Source organism: Alosa alosa, chromosome 14, assembly GCF_017589495.1.
Source record: "Alosa alosa isolate M-15738 ecotype Scorff River chromosome 14, AALO_Geno_1.1, whole genome shotgun sequence".
In the NCBI taxonomy this organism is placed as follows: Eukaryota; Metazoa; Chordata; class Actinopteri; order Clupeiformes; family Clupeidae; genus Alosa; species Alosa alosa.
In genome coordinates this window covers 21,668,154-21,684,609 of record NC_063202.1, presented here as the reverse complement: position 1 = coordinate 21,684,609, position 16,456 = coordinate 21,668,154, and the positions used below count along the sequence as shown (strand labels likewise).

The following is a 16,456-nucleotide window of genomic DNA, read 5'->3' as shown; positions in this document are numbered from 1 at the left end:
AGCTTTTGACTCGAAAACAGCTAAACAAATTGTATAAACATTATTACAGAAATTAGATATCACGCTGAATTTTAACCTGTTCGACTGTTTCATTAATTGTTTTTACAAATTGCTGTTTTACTCCACACATCTTTGTGTTTTAGTGTTTCAACATTTAGTTGTCCATCTCACACTCCAAACACCTGGATTGAACTCCAGAGTAACCTGCCTAATCCCAATCCCTGAAATCCTTTTTTTTTAATTTCGATAGAATAAATAAAGCTATCCCACTTGTGAAAGAATATTAGAAATACTAGACATTGCAATACAAATAACAAATTTTGCATAAATATGCAAACTATGTAGGCCTACTGTACATATAGAAACAGAGCACTACAATTAACATCAGTTAACAGATTAACAGTAAACCTTTCTTGGATCTTATTTGATTTGATAGGCAATTACAGGCTTGAAATTGAATTCCCTCTAAATGTGTTAATGGGTCTGAAGTCTGGTTAGTGAAATGATCAAAATATTATTTCATCTGTAAAAGTTAACTTCACATGGTATTTTGATTTTTTTAACAACAACAAAGGGAAAAGAATGCTACCGAATACAATGGAATGTTCTAAATATATTATATATATTTGCATACCTATGAATTAAGAGGCATTGTTAACTCTTACATTCTAATTACACATACAATCAAAGCATCAAATGGAAGCCTATCTTCCACTCTTTTGAAAGGTGTGCTCAGTTTGTTTCTAGCATAAAGTATCAGGGATTCATGGATATAATTAAACCTTTTTAGCATGATTGGGTGATTCCGGGGAGTTAAAGCAGAATTTGAGGTAGCATTGTTTTGACCCTAATTGCAAGTTTCCAGCAGCTTGTTGACCGGGTTGTCCACCCAGGTTGTGATCCTCAGACATCATAGATTTCATTTTTATATGACAACCTTTTACAGCAGCCCATGTCTGCTAAACCCCCTTTGCCCCCAGGGTATGTAGCACCAATCTTTCTACCTTCCTCACGAAACCCTGTCATATCTCCGTCTTCACCCCCTGAAACATCCCCTCCCCGAAATAAATCTCAAATCACCAAGCCTCGTAGGAGGCCACTCCATCGGAAAACCTGTCTAATGTATTTGAACTCGGTAGGGCCAGAGGCTTTAAGATCTGCCATGTCAATACCTGAAGTCTGGCCCCTAAACTAGATAACGTGAAAATGTTACTAGCACAGTCCAAAGCCGATGTTCTGGCGGTCTCTGAATCATGGCTAAACTCCACCATCCCTGATTCCTACCTTTCGATAGAAAATTACCATCTTTATCGTAAAGACCGCAATGACAAAACCGGTGGTGGAGTGGCTTTCTACGTAAGTCAGAAGTATACACACTCATTAAGTACACTCGATACTGAGTCGGAGTCATTACAACTGTTAGTCAACTTCACGCCGCAACACGCTATAACTGTAATTGTCATCTACAAGCCTCCTAATGTCAGTGCAAGCCTTTATCTATCTCAGCTCTCTGACATAATTAAATCAGTTACAACTAAGGAGCTTGTAATAATAGGAGACATCAACCTCGACTGGAATGGCGCTGCATCCAAGCCTTTGAAAGCTATTGCAACATCTGACCAGAATAGGCCAGACACGCAGCTCAATTCTGGATCTTATTTTTACTAATTATCCGGCTAAATACGTACTCTCCGGTGTGATTGACGCTGATGTATCAGACCATCTGCTTGTTTATGCAATCAGGAAAAAAATGAAACCTCCAAACAATCATGCCCGACCCTTGGAACCTAAAATACCACTGTCAAAACTGCCGCAGTTCAATGCTGAATTTAGCGCAATTGACTAGAGTGATCAGCTATCACAGAGAAATCCAGATGATATTCTGACTTAATTTCACACAAAACTTAACATAATACAAAACAAATTACTGGTAAGGTGCGCCCTCGGCAGGTTAAATTACCCTGGTTAAACTTCGAGTTACTCAAACTCCTTAAACAAAAAGCCTCATCTCTCAAAAAATTCAGACTACATCGAACCCTTGAAAGTAAAAACGACTTCACAGACATAAGAAATAAATGCATTACTGAACTACGCAAGGCTAAAACAACATACTTCCAACAGCAAATCACCCAATCTGCTTCCAATCCAAAGTCTCTCTGGCAGACTCTTAAAGTCATCACTGGAGAAAATGAGAACAAAAAGAACACCCCAAATTTGCAGATTTCCAGCATCTGTGTTTCCCATTCCTTTCACCAGCTCACTGCGCCAGGATTGAGTGCTTCACCTCACTGTGTGCTGAGTGTTTTTCACTAATTCACAGATTGGGATAAATGCAGAGACCAAATTCCCTCACGGGATCAAAAGAGTATTTATACTTATATACTTATACTTATACTTTAACATGTTGCAATCTAACCTTGCTGTAATGGCACACTATTGAATTCTTCCTTTGTATTTTTGTAGTGTGTATGTGTGTGTGTATGTCATGTCTGTGTGCCTATGTGTATGTATGATTGATGTGTATAAGCTATAGACACCTTAATTTCCTTCAGGATCAGTAAAGTATCTCTATCTCTTTTTCTATCTACCTTTATCATTCAATCTCTCTCCAGGTAAAAAAAAATCCCAGTTCACCTGGACAAAGGCATCCAGGCCACTTGGATACCTTTTGTGCCTGGTCTTTTCACATTTAATGTGTTGGTCTATGGGCCATCAGACCAAAACAATAGGGGTGCAAATTCAACCTTAACCCCGACTCCAGGCTGACGTGTCACTCTGTCTGTCCTCTTGTGAGAAGAGGAGACTGAGGATGGCTCCGGTTGAGGTAGGTGTGCCTGACAGCCCCATCATCCGTCCTCCAAAGAGGGGTATAAAAAAGGACACAGACAAGGTCAAATCAGTCTGGACTGACAATTGCATTGAGCTGGCTGAATGGAAGGCAGGAAAGAAACTAAAAAAATGAAGCACTTGGAGGAGCCTTTATCAGGTTTGTTGAAAATACTTTTAAATTACAGTGTGATTTTATTTATCTATATCTACCTTGACTAACATATTTCTGTCCTTCTAGCAGATTCTGACAGCTCCTTGTCAGAGCTCTTCAACGGGGCCACATCCTCCTCCTCCTCCAGCTCCTCTCCTCCACACATGGTCAGGACGAGCAAAAAGGCTCAACAATTTCCCTCTCCCTCACCATTGCCACCATCATCCCCCTGCTGGATCTGTTGCTTGCCCAAAACCCTTGATACTGGCCATGCGTCCTTTCAGGGACGCTCCTACTGCGAAGTGGAGGATGGCTCTAGAGGCAGGACAGCTCAGCAGTGGTTGGAGGAGAAGCAGTGGTTGAAAGAAAAGCACTGGCTGGAGGTAGAGCTGCCGAAGATTGAGCAGGAGGCAGCAGAGATGTATGGCTCGTCCACATGCTGCATCTGTGGTCATGTCCTAACCCTGGAAACTGGCCATGCGTCCTTCCAGGGACACTCCTACTGCGAGAGAGAGGCTGGCCCTGATGGGAAGACAGCTCGGCAGTGGCTGGAGGAGCAGCAGGCTTCAGCAGCAGCAGTAGATGGGCCAACACCAATGGTGGCGGTAGAACCAGTGATTTCAGCAGCTGAGCCAGCATCCTTCCAGGCGGATAGGCCAACTCTTACCCTAAACCTAACTATACCCCTAAACATAACCATAAACCTAACCCTACCTTCTAGTGCCAGCGCATCCTCCTTCTCCACCTCAGCCACCCCACAAACTGCCACTGCCACCCTGTCCTTTAGCGCCACCCCGTCCACCAGCGTGGACGCCGATGTAACCCCCTCTACAGCTACCACGTCTCCAGCTGCAGCCACAACAGCCAGTGCCAGCACATCCTCTGCATCAAACTCAGCCACCACACAAAATCGCCTCAACAGTTGTGGCGATACCTAGTGAGGACTACCGCCGCAGGAGAAGAAACAATGTGCACTGGAGACAGGACAATTTCTGAAATCTTCTCGGAAGGTCACCCACTTCAACCGCAGGCGCTGTGACCAACCTTAGGTGGGGATAACATTGGCCAGCGGCAAGCGTAACAACGTTCAGACCATAATAAGTTCTCGTTCCTAAGTAAACTAAACTGACAATTGAATACGCTCACGTTGCGCTTTAAAAGTTGAACCAAGTTCAACGCTCAGCTTGTTCAATGGCTGGAAAAAAATATGCAGCACAAGATCCCCCTCCCTGAGCAAACACTTTCTTTATTGCATTTAATTCTTAAAAAGAAACATTGTTCAGTTGTCTTCATAATGTGTGTATGTGTGTGAGGGGCGAGGGTGGGGGCATAAACATTGTATATAGTTCAATTATTTAAGTATTAATAAAAGAATATAATTTCCTCTTGTTTCTTTCTGCCTTAACCCTTTAGGCGCCAGAGGTTTTTTTCCGAAACGATCAATTTTGACATCTTCATTTCAAAAGGCTATATCTTAAAAGTGATAAGAGATGGAGACTTTCTGTAAATTAGAGAAATATTAAGGATGACCCAAAGTGTATGTAGAGATTAAATGTTTATATCTAATTTGCATATTATGACGTCATATGGTGGCGGCCATCTTGGATTATAGAATTTTCATGAAAAGTTGCATGTTTGAATGATAAAATGCACCACTTCTTTCCCCCCAAAATGTATGTATGCTATATTGCACAATACTGAATGCTCAGGTAAATAGTAAGTAGTGAACAAACTGTGTAAATCATTACTAATAAATGGCAGAAACAAACCAAATGCATGTAGCGGTAGACTGGCCTTTTGCTGTAGAGATTTTCCATTTACTACATACAGTAGGCACTCTGATTCCATGTATGGGGCACATATATATTATTCAGATGACACACAAACACAAGTAGACAAGACCTGTTTAGTTCAAAAGCTCATTTGCCACGGCAAGGCACAGATCAGGAGTGAGATGACGAGACAAGACAAGAGACAATGTTAGTATTTTTTTTCCTTTATGTTGTTTTTGTTGATGTTTTTTTGTTTTTTTTCTTAGCTGACAAAGACACACACATCACAAGGACATGAACACACAAAAAGGAACACATAGTGTACTGTATGTCCTAAATGATCAGGGAAGTAGATAGCAAATCAACAGTGTAAATCATTACTAAATGGCTGACTTTTTTTTTTTTTATGTAGCAGGCCTTTTGCTGTAGAGATAATGACTCCCTATCCCTATCCATACAGGGCCGGCATTCCCATCATCTTGTGATAGACTATGCATGACCTAATGTGTGTGTGTGTGTGTGTGGGAGAGAGAGAGGCGTGTCACCACCTCCACCATGCGAGCAGCATGGCCAGATCTGCCCTCTGGGCTAGCGAAAGTGGAGAGAATTTGCGCCTTCTCGGACTAGGCCTACTGTCATTCTCATTGCGACTCCCCACACTGCCACAACGTTCCCCCCCTAACTGTCCTATGAGCACTTCGACCTCGTCTAACATACCCAGTGGCATTAGACAAAGGCTCCACCACGTTACTGTCGCCGCGATTGTGGAGAGGCACACGTTCAGAAGACAGAAGCTAGCTATGGATATTAGGCTACCTCCAGCCTCGCTTAAGCCACACCACTAACACCCTGCTAACTTCCCGATGAACACCAACCCGTGAAACATTATTCCCACCAGTGACATTGGGCAAACGATTCAACGTTTGTGCTTGGTGTAAGCTAAACTATGGAGTAAACTCTCACTTTGTCCAGCTGCATCATTGCAAGGCAGGGACGCATCTGAAGCCTCACTAAACGAATCACCGTCATTTTCTGAAGGCAGATATTCCCCTTCAGAATCAGGGTCCGCGAATAGAAGACCCAACACTTCATTTCAGGTAAACTTTTTTGATGCCATTAGACGATAATCTAATGCAAATACTCGCTGACGTTGACAATATCGCTCTGACAAAGTGGCTCACTGCGCACACCAGCTCCGGTATTTCATGCACTGATTCAATGCGCTGTAGCTAGAAAGTTTGTTTAAAAGCGTGTCCTTTTTCGACTCGGGGATGGCGATGACATGTCTGCCATCTAGTGGAGTGGAAGTCGAACGAAATATGACACCCTATTTGACTAAATCGGCCGTTTTACTCAGTACCGCATCTTGTCGACTATAGTCGCCTGTGGCGCCTAGAGGGTTAAAGGAATTAAATGAATATGATAAAAGTAGGTGGTCATGTTAGGGGTTCCTGATATCATATCCAGACAATAAAAATGATCACAGTCAAACAATAAATCATTTCACATTCCCTCTCCAAATAAAGCTTTTCACATTCAGCAGGTACAAATCTCCCAGTTCACCTGGAAAAGAGGCATTGAGGCCGTTGGGGGGAAAAAACTTCCAGGCCTCCTTGACGCCTTTGTTGTCTGCCCTTTTCACATTCAAAAGACCTATTGGCCATCAGACTAAAACAATAGAGGTGCAAAGTCACTCCATCTGTCTTGCATGTGAGAAGAGAGACACTGAGGAGACTCAGAGATGGCAGACTCTGGCCAAGGAAGAAACAGACCAGGTCAAATCAGAAAAGAAATCAGAAAAGAAACTAGATGTACCGCAGAGCGGTACAAAATATGGCCGCCGCCCAGTCCAGCACATTTTTTCCACAAAAAGAAATCACGCTATATGATTCTAACTGTCTCACTAAATTGCATTATCCACACTCAATTCTCACTGGTATCTGCTAGACAACAAGTACCAAAACATGATTAGTTCATAGATTTCACATGTAAAATTCATTTTATACAACCCCACCTCCATCTTGCCTGTTTATAATTCTGAGAAATTCTTGATTGTTTGTGTTATGTTTATGTTATGTGTGTGTGTGTGTGTGTGTGTGTGTGTGTGTGTGTGTGCGCGTGTGTGTGTGTGTGTGCGTGCGTGCTTGTGTTTGTGCCTGTGACATTACTGTGAATGTATGTGTGTGTGTGTGTGTGTATCTGTTTGTGCGCATGTGTGCACATGAAATGGGTTAACATGACCCCTGGAGGCAAACATACAGAAATAGGCATCCTAGGCCCTACAGTTCTCAAGATATTCACAGAGAACTGTGTCTGCCCTACCCTCCTTTCGGGGGGTCCAGTCCAGCGGGGGGGCTACAGATCAAAATGAAAAATGACGGTTCCATGCTATCCATGTGGGGGTACATGCCCACCAAGTTTCGTGTACCCCGGTCTTTCAGTGTCCCGGGAATCCTTGTTGGTGTACGTCACTAAATGTACACATAAATTATTTTATTGTAAGGCCCCCCATGAACGAAAGTACACAAAACTTGGCATGCATTCGGAGGGTGTCATAATGATCCTACATTTTTAATTTCGTGCAGTTTTGACCTTGTCAGCCAGAGATATTGTGATGAAAACACCACATTTTTTGCTTTTTAATTTTTAACTAGGTGGCGCTATACATGAAATAAGTGGTAATGGGATGGGTTGACATGCCCCCTTAAGACCAACATACATAAAAAAAGATGGACCTCCTAGGCCCTACGGTTCTCGAGATATTCACAGAAAACTGTCTCCGGCCACCTACAGGCCAGTTGGTGTATAGTAACATAAATTAATTTATTGTGTGGCCCCCCATGAACGGAATTCCACAAAACTTGGCGTGCATACAGAGGGTGTCATAATGATCATACACTTCCAATTTCGTGCAGTTTTGACTATGTTAGGTCACAGATACCTTCAATTACAACACCTCATTTTTCCTTTTTTGTGTTTAACCAGGTGGCGCTATACATGAAATGAGTGGTTATGGAATGGGTTGACATGGCCCCTTGAGATCAACATACAAAAAAAAATGGTCCTCCTAAACCCCACGGTTTTCGAGATATTCACAGAAAACTGTGTCTGCCCGACCCCCTTTCTTCGGGGTCCAGTCAAGCGGGGGGGTTACAGATCAAAACGAAAAACGATGGTTCCATGCTATCCATGTGGGGTTACATGCCCAACAAGTTTCGTGTACCCCAGTCTTTCAGTGTCCTGGGACTCATTGACGGAAATTTGGGCATGCGAAAAAGAAAAAAAAAAAAAAGAAAAAAATCTGACTAAACCTATATGACCGCCGCTTCGCTGCGCGGCGGTCATAATAATAAGGCAGTGGGGGAATATCTGAGAGAAAAACAAAGTTTGGGAGTGAAGTGACCTTATTTGAGCTTAAAATTACCTTGTTAATCATCTCTCATACTTCTCCAGGTCAAGATGAAGTATGTTACATCATGCTGAAGCATGTATCTGACCCAGTGCTTCGAAAAATATTGGACGTTTTTAATAAGGTATGGACAGAGGGGAAGGTACCAGCGGTATGGAAGCATGCTGTGGTCATCCAAATAGCCAAGCCAGGGAAGGAACCATAAGTAACAGCAAATAACAGGCCAATTGCACTTACATCCAATATGTGTAAGTTGATGGAAAGGATTTTAGTGAAAATATTGTCATATTTTATGGAAAGTAAGGGGTTGTTTTCTGGAAAGTGGATTCAGGAAGGGGCGGTCAACCCTTGATGCAATGATATGATTGGAGAGTATATATTATATATACTTTCTTGATTTGGTCTCTGCATTTAACTCAATCGGTGAATTAGTGAAACACAAACAGCACACAGTGAACACACAGTGAGGTGAAGCACACACTAATCCTGGCGCAGTGAGCTGCCTGCTTCAACGGCGGTGCTCGGGGAGCAGTGAGGGGTTAGGTGCCTTGTTCAAGGGCACTTCAGCCGCGGCCCACTGGTCGGGGCTCGAACCGGCAACCCTCCGGTTACAAGTCCAGAGTGCTAACTGTCACTGGCGAAGAAAGCCCAGCAGCGCCTCTACTTCTTGCGCAAATTGAAGAAGGCAAGTGCCACGCCTCCTGTCTTGACTACATTCTACAGAGGGACCATCGAGAGCATCGTCTCCAGCAGCATCACAGTGTGGGGCGGAAGCTGCACAGATCAGAACAGGAAGACCCTCCAGCGCACTGTTAACACAGCTAAGAGGATCATTGGAGCACCACTCCCCTCCCTGCAGGACATTTACACCACCCGCCTCACCCGCCAAAGCACTAATGATTGTCAAGGATACAACCCACCCTGCACACGAACTGTTCAGCCTCCTGCCCTCTGGAAAGCGGTACAGGAGCCTCCGCCCCACCACCACCAGACTGGCAAGTAGCTTCATCCACCAAGCAATCAGGATGCTGAACACTCTACCCACTCTCCCATCACTGACAGCCCCCACCCACCAGCCAGCCAGGAACCTAGGGAAACTAGGATCCTGTCTACCCTAACCCCCCCCCGCCCCCAACACCGCCCTGTGGAACTGCACTGTGACTGCGCAGCCTAACGTGTTGCTGCTTCACATCAAGCCTGATATACTTGAAACTAGATGTACCGCATAGCGGTACAAAATATGACCGCCGCTCAGTCCTGTACATCCGTTCCGCGAAAATAAATCACACTTCAATTTGTCTCCATATTTGACTCCATCCCCCACTCTTGAAACTTTTGTGTATGCTTGTTTGGCATGCCTGAGTGTGTGTGTGCGGCTGCACAGAAAGTAGCCTACTGGTGCTGAAAAGGTGAATAGATTGTAGAATAGCCAAAGAAGATGTAGCATTGTTATAAAACCTTTAAAATCTCTAAACAATCACAAGTAGGGCAGTTCATCACAGTTCATCCATTGCAACTGGATTGATGAAAGGTCACTTACACCTGTAGGCTACATTGTATTTGGGAAAAGCAAAAGGTATCAGCATAATGTTATTTATTTATTTTTATGTATTTATAAACAAAAACATCTCTGTCAGTTCCATGCCGTTTTCAACAGCTATCAAAAACAAAGGTCATTTTTGGATGGATGGATTTTTTGAACCTAATTTTTTAGACCCCCCCATGGATGAAATTCTACGAAACTTGGCATACCCCAAGAGAATGCCAGGTCAATCATACACATAAAATGTGGTGCAGTTCTGAACATCTTAACTGAAGATAGGGGCGATTAAAGCAGAATAATATTGCATTTTCATTTTTTACCGGGGGGTGGGGGTGCAAATCACAAATGAGTGATTATGAGCCAGGTTGATGTGGGCCCTTGAGACCAACATACCATAAAAGATTCTTCATTCTCAGTGCCACGGTTCAGGTAGTTATTTAGGAAAAACAGTTTTTTTTTTGTTGTTCAGGGGGCCCAGCACGGGGGGGGGGGGGTTGTTCCCCGGGGACGAAATGAAATTTTTCCGTAAAAGTCTAGTGGGGCTACATACCCACCAAATTTGGTTGTTCGGTGTCCCGGGTATCAATGACCAAAAATTCAGGGAGTAGATGACGGGAAAAATTCTTGAATTGTGTGCATGTGTGCGTGTACAAATTTATGTTTATGTGTGTGGGTGTGTGTGTGTGTGTGTGTATGTGCGTGCTTGTGTGTTTGCCTGCATGTGTGTGTTTTGTGCATGTGCATGCATGCGTACATATGTCTACTGTGTGAGTATGTGTCATACGTATGATTACTGTAAATGTATGTGTGTGCGTGTGTATCTGTTTATGCACATGTGTGCACATGGAATGGGTTAACATGACCCCTGGAGGCAAAAATTGGTCATCCTAGGCCCTACAGTTCTCAAGATATTCACAGAGAACTGTGTCTGCCCTACCCTCCTTTCGGGGGTCCAGTCCAGCGGGGGGGGCTACAGATCAAAACGAAGAATGACGGTTCCATGCTATCCATGTGGGGGTACATGCCCACCAAGTTTTGTGTACCCCGGTCTTTCAGTGTCCCGGGAATCCTTGTTGGTGTACGTCACTAAATGTACACATAAATTATTTTATTGTAAGGCCCCCCATGAACGAAAGTACACAAAACTTGGCATGCATTCGGAGGGTGTCATAATGATCCTACACTTTTAATTTCGTGCAGTTTTGACCTTGTCAGCCAGAGATATTGTGATGAAAACACCTCATTTTTGCTTTTTTTTTTTTAACTAGGTGGCGCTATACATGAAATAAGTGGTAATGGGATGGGTTGACATGCCCCCTTAAGACCAACATACATAAAAAGGTGGACCTCCTAGGCCCTACGGTTCTCGAGATATTCACAGAAAACTGTCTCCGGCCACCTACAGGTCAGTTGGTGTATAGTAACATAAATTAATTTATTGTGTGGCCCCCCATGAACGGAATTCCACAAAACTTGGCGTGCATACAGAGGGTGTCATAATGATCCTACACTTCCAATTTCGTGCAGTTTTGACTATGTTAGGTCACAGATACCTTCAATTACAACACCTCATTTTTACTTTTTTGTGTTTAACTAGGTGGCGCTATACATGATATGAGTGGTTATGGAATGGGTTGACATGGCCCCTTGAGATCAACATACAAAAAAAAAATGGTCCTCCTAAACCCTACGGTTTTCGAGATATTCACAGAAAACTGTGTCTGCCCAACCCTCCTTTCGGGGGTCCAGTCCAGCGGGGGGGCTACAGATCAAAACGAAAAACGATGGTTCCATGCTATCCATGTGGGGTTACATGCCCACCAAGTTTCGTGTACCCGGTCTTTCAGTGTCCCGGGAATCATTGGACGGAAATTTGGGCATCTTGGAAAAAAAAAAAAAAAAAAAAAAAAATCTGACTAAACCTATATGACCGCCGCTTCGCTGCGCGGCGGTCATAATTACTGCATACTGCATATCAATGTAAATATACAGGTCACACAAGCACAAGTTTAAACTTCATGTAACTGTTAAGACTATATAAATATACAACACAACTACCTCTATTTTTTTTATTTTTTATATACATGTCCTATATTTCTATTTTGATACATACATGTTCTATATTCTATATTTCAGTCTTGCACTTTAATTTAATGTTTATTGTCTATGGCTATGTCTATAGTATGTCTATGTCTGTATTTAAAGTATGTCTATGTCTGCATGGGAAAGTAAGAAACGAAATTTCAATTCTTTGTATGACCAGTGCATGTAAAGAAATGGACAATAAAAGCCGACTTGACTTGACTTGACTAACCAGTGGGCCACGGCTGTCCCAAAGACTGACATCAATAAAGCTTTGGCTATGAAGGAGGTATTAGTGGCGGTATTTTTTGATACTGAAAAGGCCCATGATTTGCTATTAAAACTAGATGTACCGCATAGCGGTACAAAATATGACCGCCGCTCAGTCCTGTACATCCGTTCCGCGAAAATAAATCACACTTCAATTTGTCTCCATATTTTACTCCATCCCCCACTCTTGAAACTTTTGTGTATGCTTGTTTGGCATGCCTGAGTGTGTGTGTGCGGCTGCACAGAAAGTACCCTACTGGTGCTGAAAAGGTGAATAGATTGTAGAATAGCCAAAGAAGATGTAGAATTGTTATAAAACCTTTAAAATCTCTAAACAATCACAAGTAGGGCAGTTCATCACAGTTCATCCATTGCAACTGGATTGATGAAAGGTCACTTACACCTGTAGGCTACATTGTATTTGGGAAAAGCAAAGGTATCAGCATAATGTTATTTATTTATTTATTTTTATGTATTTATAAACAAAAACATCTCTGTCAGTTCCATGCCGTTTTCAACAGCTATCAAAACAAAGGTCATTTTTGGATGGATGGATTTTTGTGAATGTTTCTTCTTCTACATAAGATTTTAGTCATCTTTAGTTCATGTAATACTTTATTGTCAATGCACAAATTAAGTAACAGTAGTCTGAAACGTTATTGTTAATGCACAAATTAAGTAACAGTAGCCTAGTCTGAAAACGAAATGCTGTTTTACATCTAACCAGTGGTGCAAATAACTGACATGTCCAAATGGGCCTTGATGAAATGCGTCGCTAGACTGTTCATACACATTTTAACGGGCCAAAGTTGAAGAGCTTTTGTCCGTTATTGTTAGTGCAAATATAGGCTGATTCATGTTCCCTTGCATTGTTTAACTGAGGTCCATGGCTAGTCTGGCTTTCATCAGACCAAGCTCAATCTTTTAAGAAATCAAAAAATAAATAGCGGGCAGATCAGGCTGGGTTCACCCAGCCTAGTCCATAGGCACCCGATATTGTTTAATTTTCGATTGAGATATACACGCTCTGGCTATTCTAAATGCAAAATGCATCAGGGAGTTATGACAAAACGGTAACTAACAAACTAGATCCTAATAGAAAGTTGTTAGCTTCCCTAAGCTACAGGTAGGATTATAAGGTAGGCCTATTGACAACATAAATTGTCAATAGGCTATGCTGGCGACACAAATAAAATCTCCTTGGGAAACCAATGGCTTACGCCTTACAGTATCAAGCGGACTTAAACTGTCATATCGTGGCGAAAAGTTGTGATAACATTCACGTAGCTCCATGAGTCAAGGAAAGCGCGAATGAAGTAGCCACTTCTAAATGGGACCCACTACACAGTAGCTTAAGGTGTTTTGCTAAAGCAGCCATAATGAAATGAAGGTGTCATTGTTTGGATACTTCACACCCCGGTCTTTCAGTGTCCCGGGAATCATTGACGGAAATTTGGACATGCGAAAAAGAAAAAAAAAAAAAAAAAAACTAAACCTATATGATCCGCCGCTTAAACTCTTGGCGGTCATAATAATACAACTGAAAGTTTGTCTATTTGGACACACAATACAGGTGTGGGTAGGGGCAGATTTATCAGCATTTGCACAGGTAGAGAATGGCATCCGGCAGGGAAGTGTCAGTAGCCCTGTCCTGTGCAACATAATAAGAAATGTAGTATTTAGAAGTACAGCTCCAGGTTGCACCCACATGGGCACAACAATCGGTAGGCTTATGAACATTTTCTCATGTTATGGTTATGTACTGTATGAATGCAAAAAGTCCTAAATAACATGAAATCTATTTATTTTGCAGGACACTGCGTCTTTGTCCACCATGACGGTGGTGTGCAGTTCAAGAATGAGTCTAACCTTTGATGTGAGTGGCCAAGTGTTTATTGGTATTTTATGCCCCCAACGTTGTCTTCAAGGCAGCGCTGCCTGGAAGGCACTAGAGTTAGGCATGGGTTAAGGTTAGGATTAGAGGGTTGGGGTTAGGTCTAGGATTAGGTGCCTTTAAGTCAGCGTGGCAGTGCTGCCTGGAAGAAGACGTTGGGGGCATAAAACACCATCGAGCTGGCCAAGTGTCGTGATAGACTATCTATGATCCATGATGGAAGTTATGAGAAGGTTACAGTTAGTTTAGTCATTCTGCTGGCATTTACGTACACGTACAAATGCAGTCATAGAGCAGTCAAATGATTGTCCATTTACTCGGAATCTGTTTTATGCAAGGTGACCAACACATTGTACTCAACTCACTGGCATGCAAATAAAGACTCGTCTCACATTCAAGTTTTTTCCATTTCACTTTATCGCACCGGGGAACTGGAGGATGGACCAATGCCGAGAAATCCTCAGTAGAAGCTAGCTGTGACAACTGCGAGCACGCTCAACTTGATCTGACACATTGAGCCTGGTCATCGATGGAAGTACCTTGTCCCACTCGCCACAGCACACACTCTATTTCAGATAGATAGATAGATAGATAGATACTTTATTGATCCCCAAGGGGAAATTCAAGGTCTCAGTCATGGGCGGACTGGCCATCAGGCATACCGGGCATTTTCCCGGTGGGCTGACGCACCTTTTGGGCCGATAGAATAGGCTATATATATAATTTAATCATTTTGGCCAATGATCGGTCCAAAGGAAGGACAATCAGCGGCCCACTGGTTACATTTCCATTTGTCGACTGATCCAATAACAGCTCACTTCAGGCCCCACCCCTCGCATTTTGGCCCAGAGCCAGGATTTTGTGAGCCATCAAGTTAATCGAAGTTGCCTACACGAAATTGCGGCGGAGGCCGGTAGTGACAATAGTGCAAAAGTAACACCAATGTAGAAGCTTCAAAAATACAATATTGCAAGTAGGCTAGCATATGTCAGCAACATGTTGAAGTTCGTTGAGTTTGAACGAGGATGTAAGCAAGCATACAGAGGGACAGTGAGCAGGTGGTGGAGCCTTGCGGCTACATGATAAGAACTCAGTGGTGGAGCAGGTAGGCTATGTGTGACATGCCATGCTGACGATGACGATGATAACTGTTTGGTGATGCTGTCAGTTGAGCATTGTATAGTTTAAATGTAGCCTATTGAATAATTTGAAATGATACTTTGAATTCAAGCAGAAACTCTTCTATAATAATTGCTTGTATAGCCTAGGCTACTTGAATATGGAGATCATGTACTCCATGGCTACCTCTGATCAGACAGAGTGATAGCCAATGAGGCCTATCACTTTCAGTGCTCCATGACAGTTGAAAATATATGCATATTTAAGGGTAAGGCAAAGATTTTGTATTTAATTAGGTGTGCCCGATCGATTTGAGGGCCGCTTAGGCCAAATATGCCAGGGCCGATTTTTGGTCCCAGTCCGCCCCTGGTCTCAGTAGCATACGGACATCACACACAACATTCACTAACAGCAGAAAAAGTAATTAAAAGTATATAATATAAAAAACACACCTAAGCAATAAGGACAGTAGAAGATAAAGAATATACTAAAATACAAATTATACTAAATAACACTAAATCTAAATCTAAAAGTCTAAAACGGTATCCACATAGTGGGTGATTAAGCATGAGGAGCTTGCAATGACTGAGGCAGGGACTGAGCCTGTGATTCTCTGTGCATAGTAAGGTAAGGTGCTCTGTGAGAGTGAGTGTCATGGTGATGGTGCAAATGAGTAAGTCCAACAGTGCAACAGTGCAAGAATAAAGTCTAGACTAGAGACCAGCATAAAATAAATATGGACATATAAGAGAGTAGGCAAGGTAATATAAAAAAACTATATATAATATATATATAACTACATTAAGTAAAGGTATAACTGTGGCCACAATCCGGCTGTGGGATGGAGGGAGGGGTTATGCATATACGTGCTAATATAGCACGCAAACAGTGAAGCAGTAAGACAGTGGTAAAAAGTGGCTAGTGGACAGACAGTACACAAACATGGAGAGGGTGGAGAGGCAGATAGACTATGCGGAGAAGTCTATCTCTCCTCTTCCCTTAAGTGAAGCATTGAACAGTTCAATGGCCCTGGGGACAAATTACTTCTTCAGTCTGTCTGTTGTGCAAGGCAGTGAGCGAAGTCTCCAGCTGATCAGGCTCTTCTGCTTTGTAATAGTGCTGTGGAGTGGATGACACTCATTGTCCAAAATGTTGATCAGTTTGTTCAGGGTCCTTTTGTCAGATATTGAAGTGATGCACTCCAGTTCAGCTCCCACTACAGAGCCAGCTTTCCTTACCAGCCTGTCAAGTCGCCCAGCATCCTTCTTCTTTGTGCTCCACCAGGCGCCTGTACTCCTCCTCTTGCTCGTCCCTGATACACCCCACAATTGCAGTATCGTCAGAAAACTTCTGCATGTGGCATGACTCGGTGTTGTAGCAGAAGTAA

At 42.8% G+C, this 16,456-nt stretch overlaps 1 protein-coding gene across 3 annotated transcripts; it reads left to right on the top strand.

The window, feature by feature from the left end:
- Positions 1 to 2,621: 2,621 nt before the first annotated feature.
- Positions 2,622 to 4,301, top strand: LOC125306832 (platelet binding protein GspB-like). Of its 3 annotated transcripts, none has more exons than XM_048262400.1 (2): positions 2,622 to 2,824; positions 3,071 to 4,301. In XM_048262400.1, the coding sequence occupies exon 2, from the start codon at positions 3,145 to 3,147 to the stop codon at positions 3,916 to 3,918; it is 774 nt and encodes a 257-aa protein (XP_048118357.1). In that variant the 5' UTR covers positions 2,622 to 2,824; positions 3,071 to 3,144; the 3' UTR covers positions 3,919 to 4,301. The 3 variants fall into 3 exon arrangements, with proteins under 3 accessions (XP_048118357.1, XP_048118356.1, XP_048118355.1); XM_048262399.1 differs by having other exon boundaries at positions 2,622 to 2,986; XM_048262398.1 differs by having other exon boundaries at positions 2,622 to 2,986; positions 3,068 to 4,301.
- The last annotated feature ends 12,155 nt before the right edge of the window (positions 4,302 to 16,456 follow it).

Coding starts and splice junctions, on each gene's coding strand:
- LOC125306832 (XM_048262398.1), top strand. CDS start 2,932: ATGGAAGGCAGGAAAGAAACTAAAAAAATGAAGCACTTGGAGGAGCCT. Junction 2,987..3,067: donor CTTGGAGGAGCCTTTATCAG/GTTTGTTGAAAA, acceptor CTGTCCTTCTAG/CAGATTCTGACAGCTCCTTG.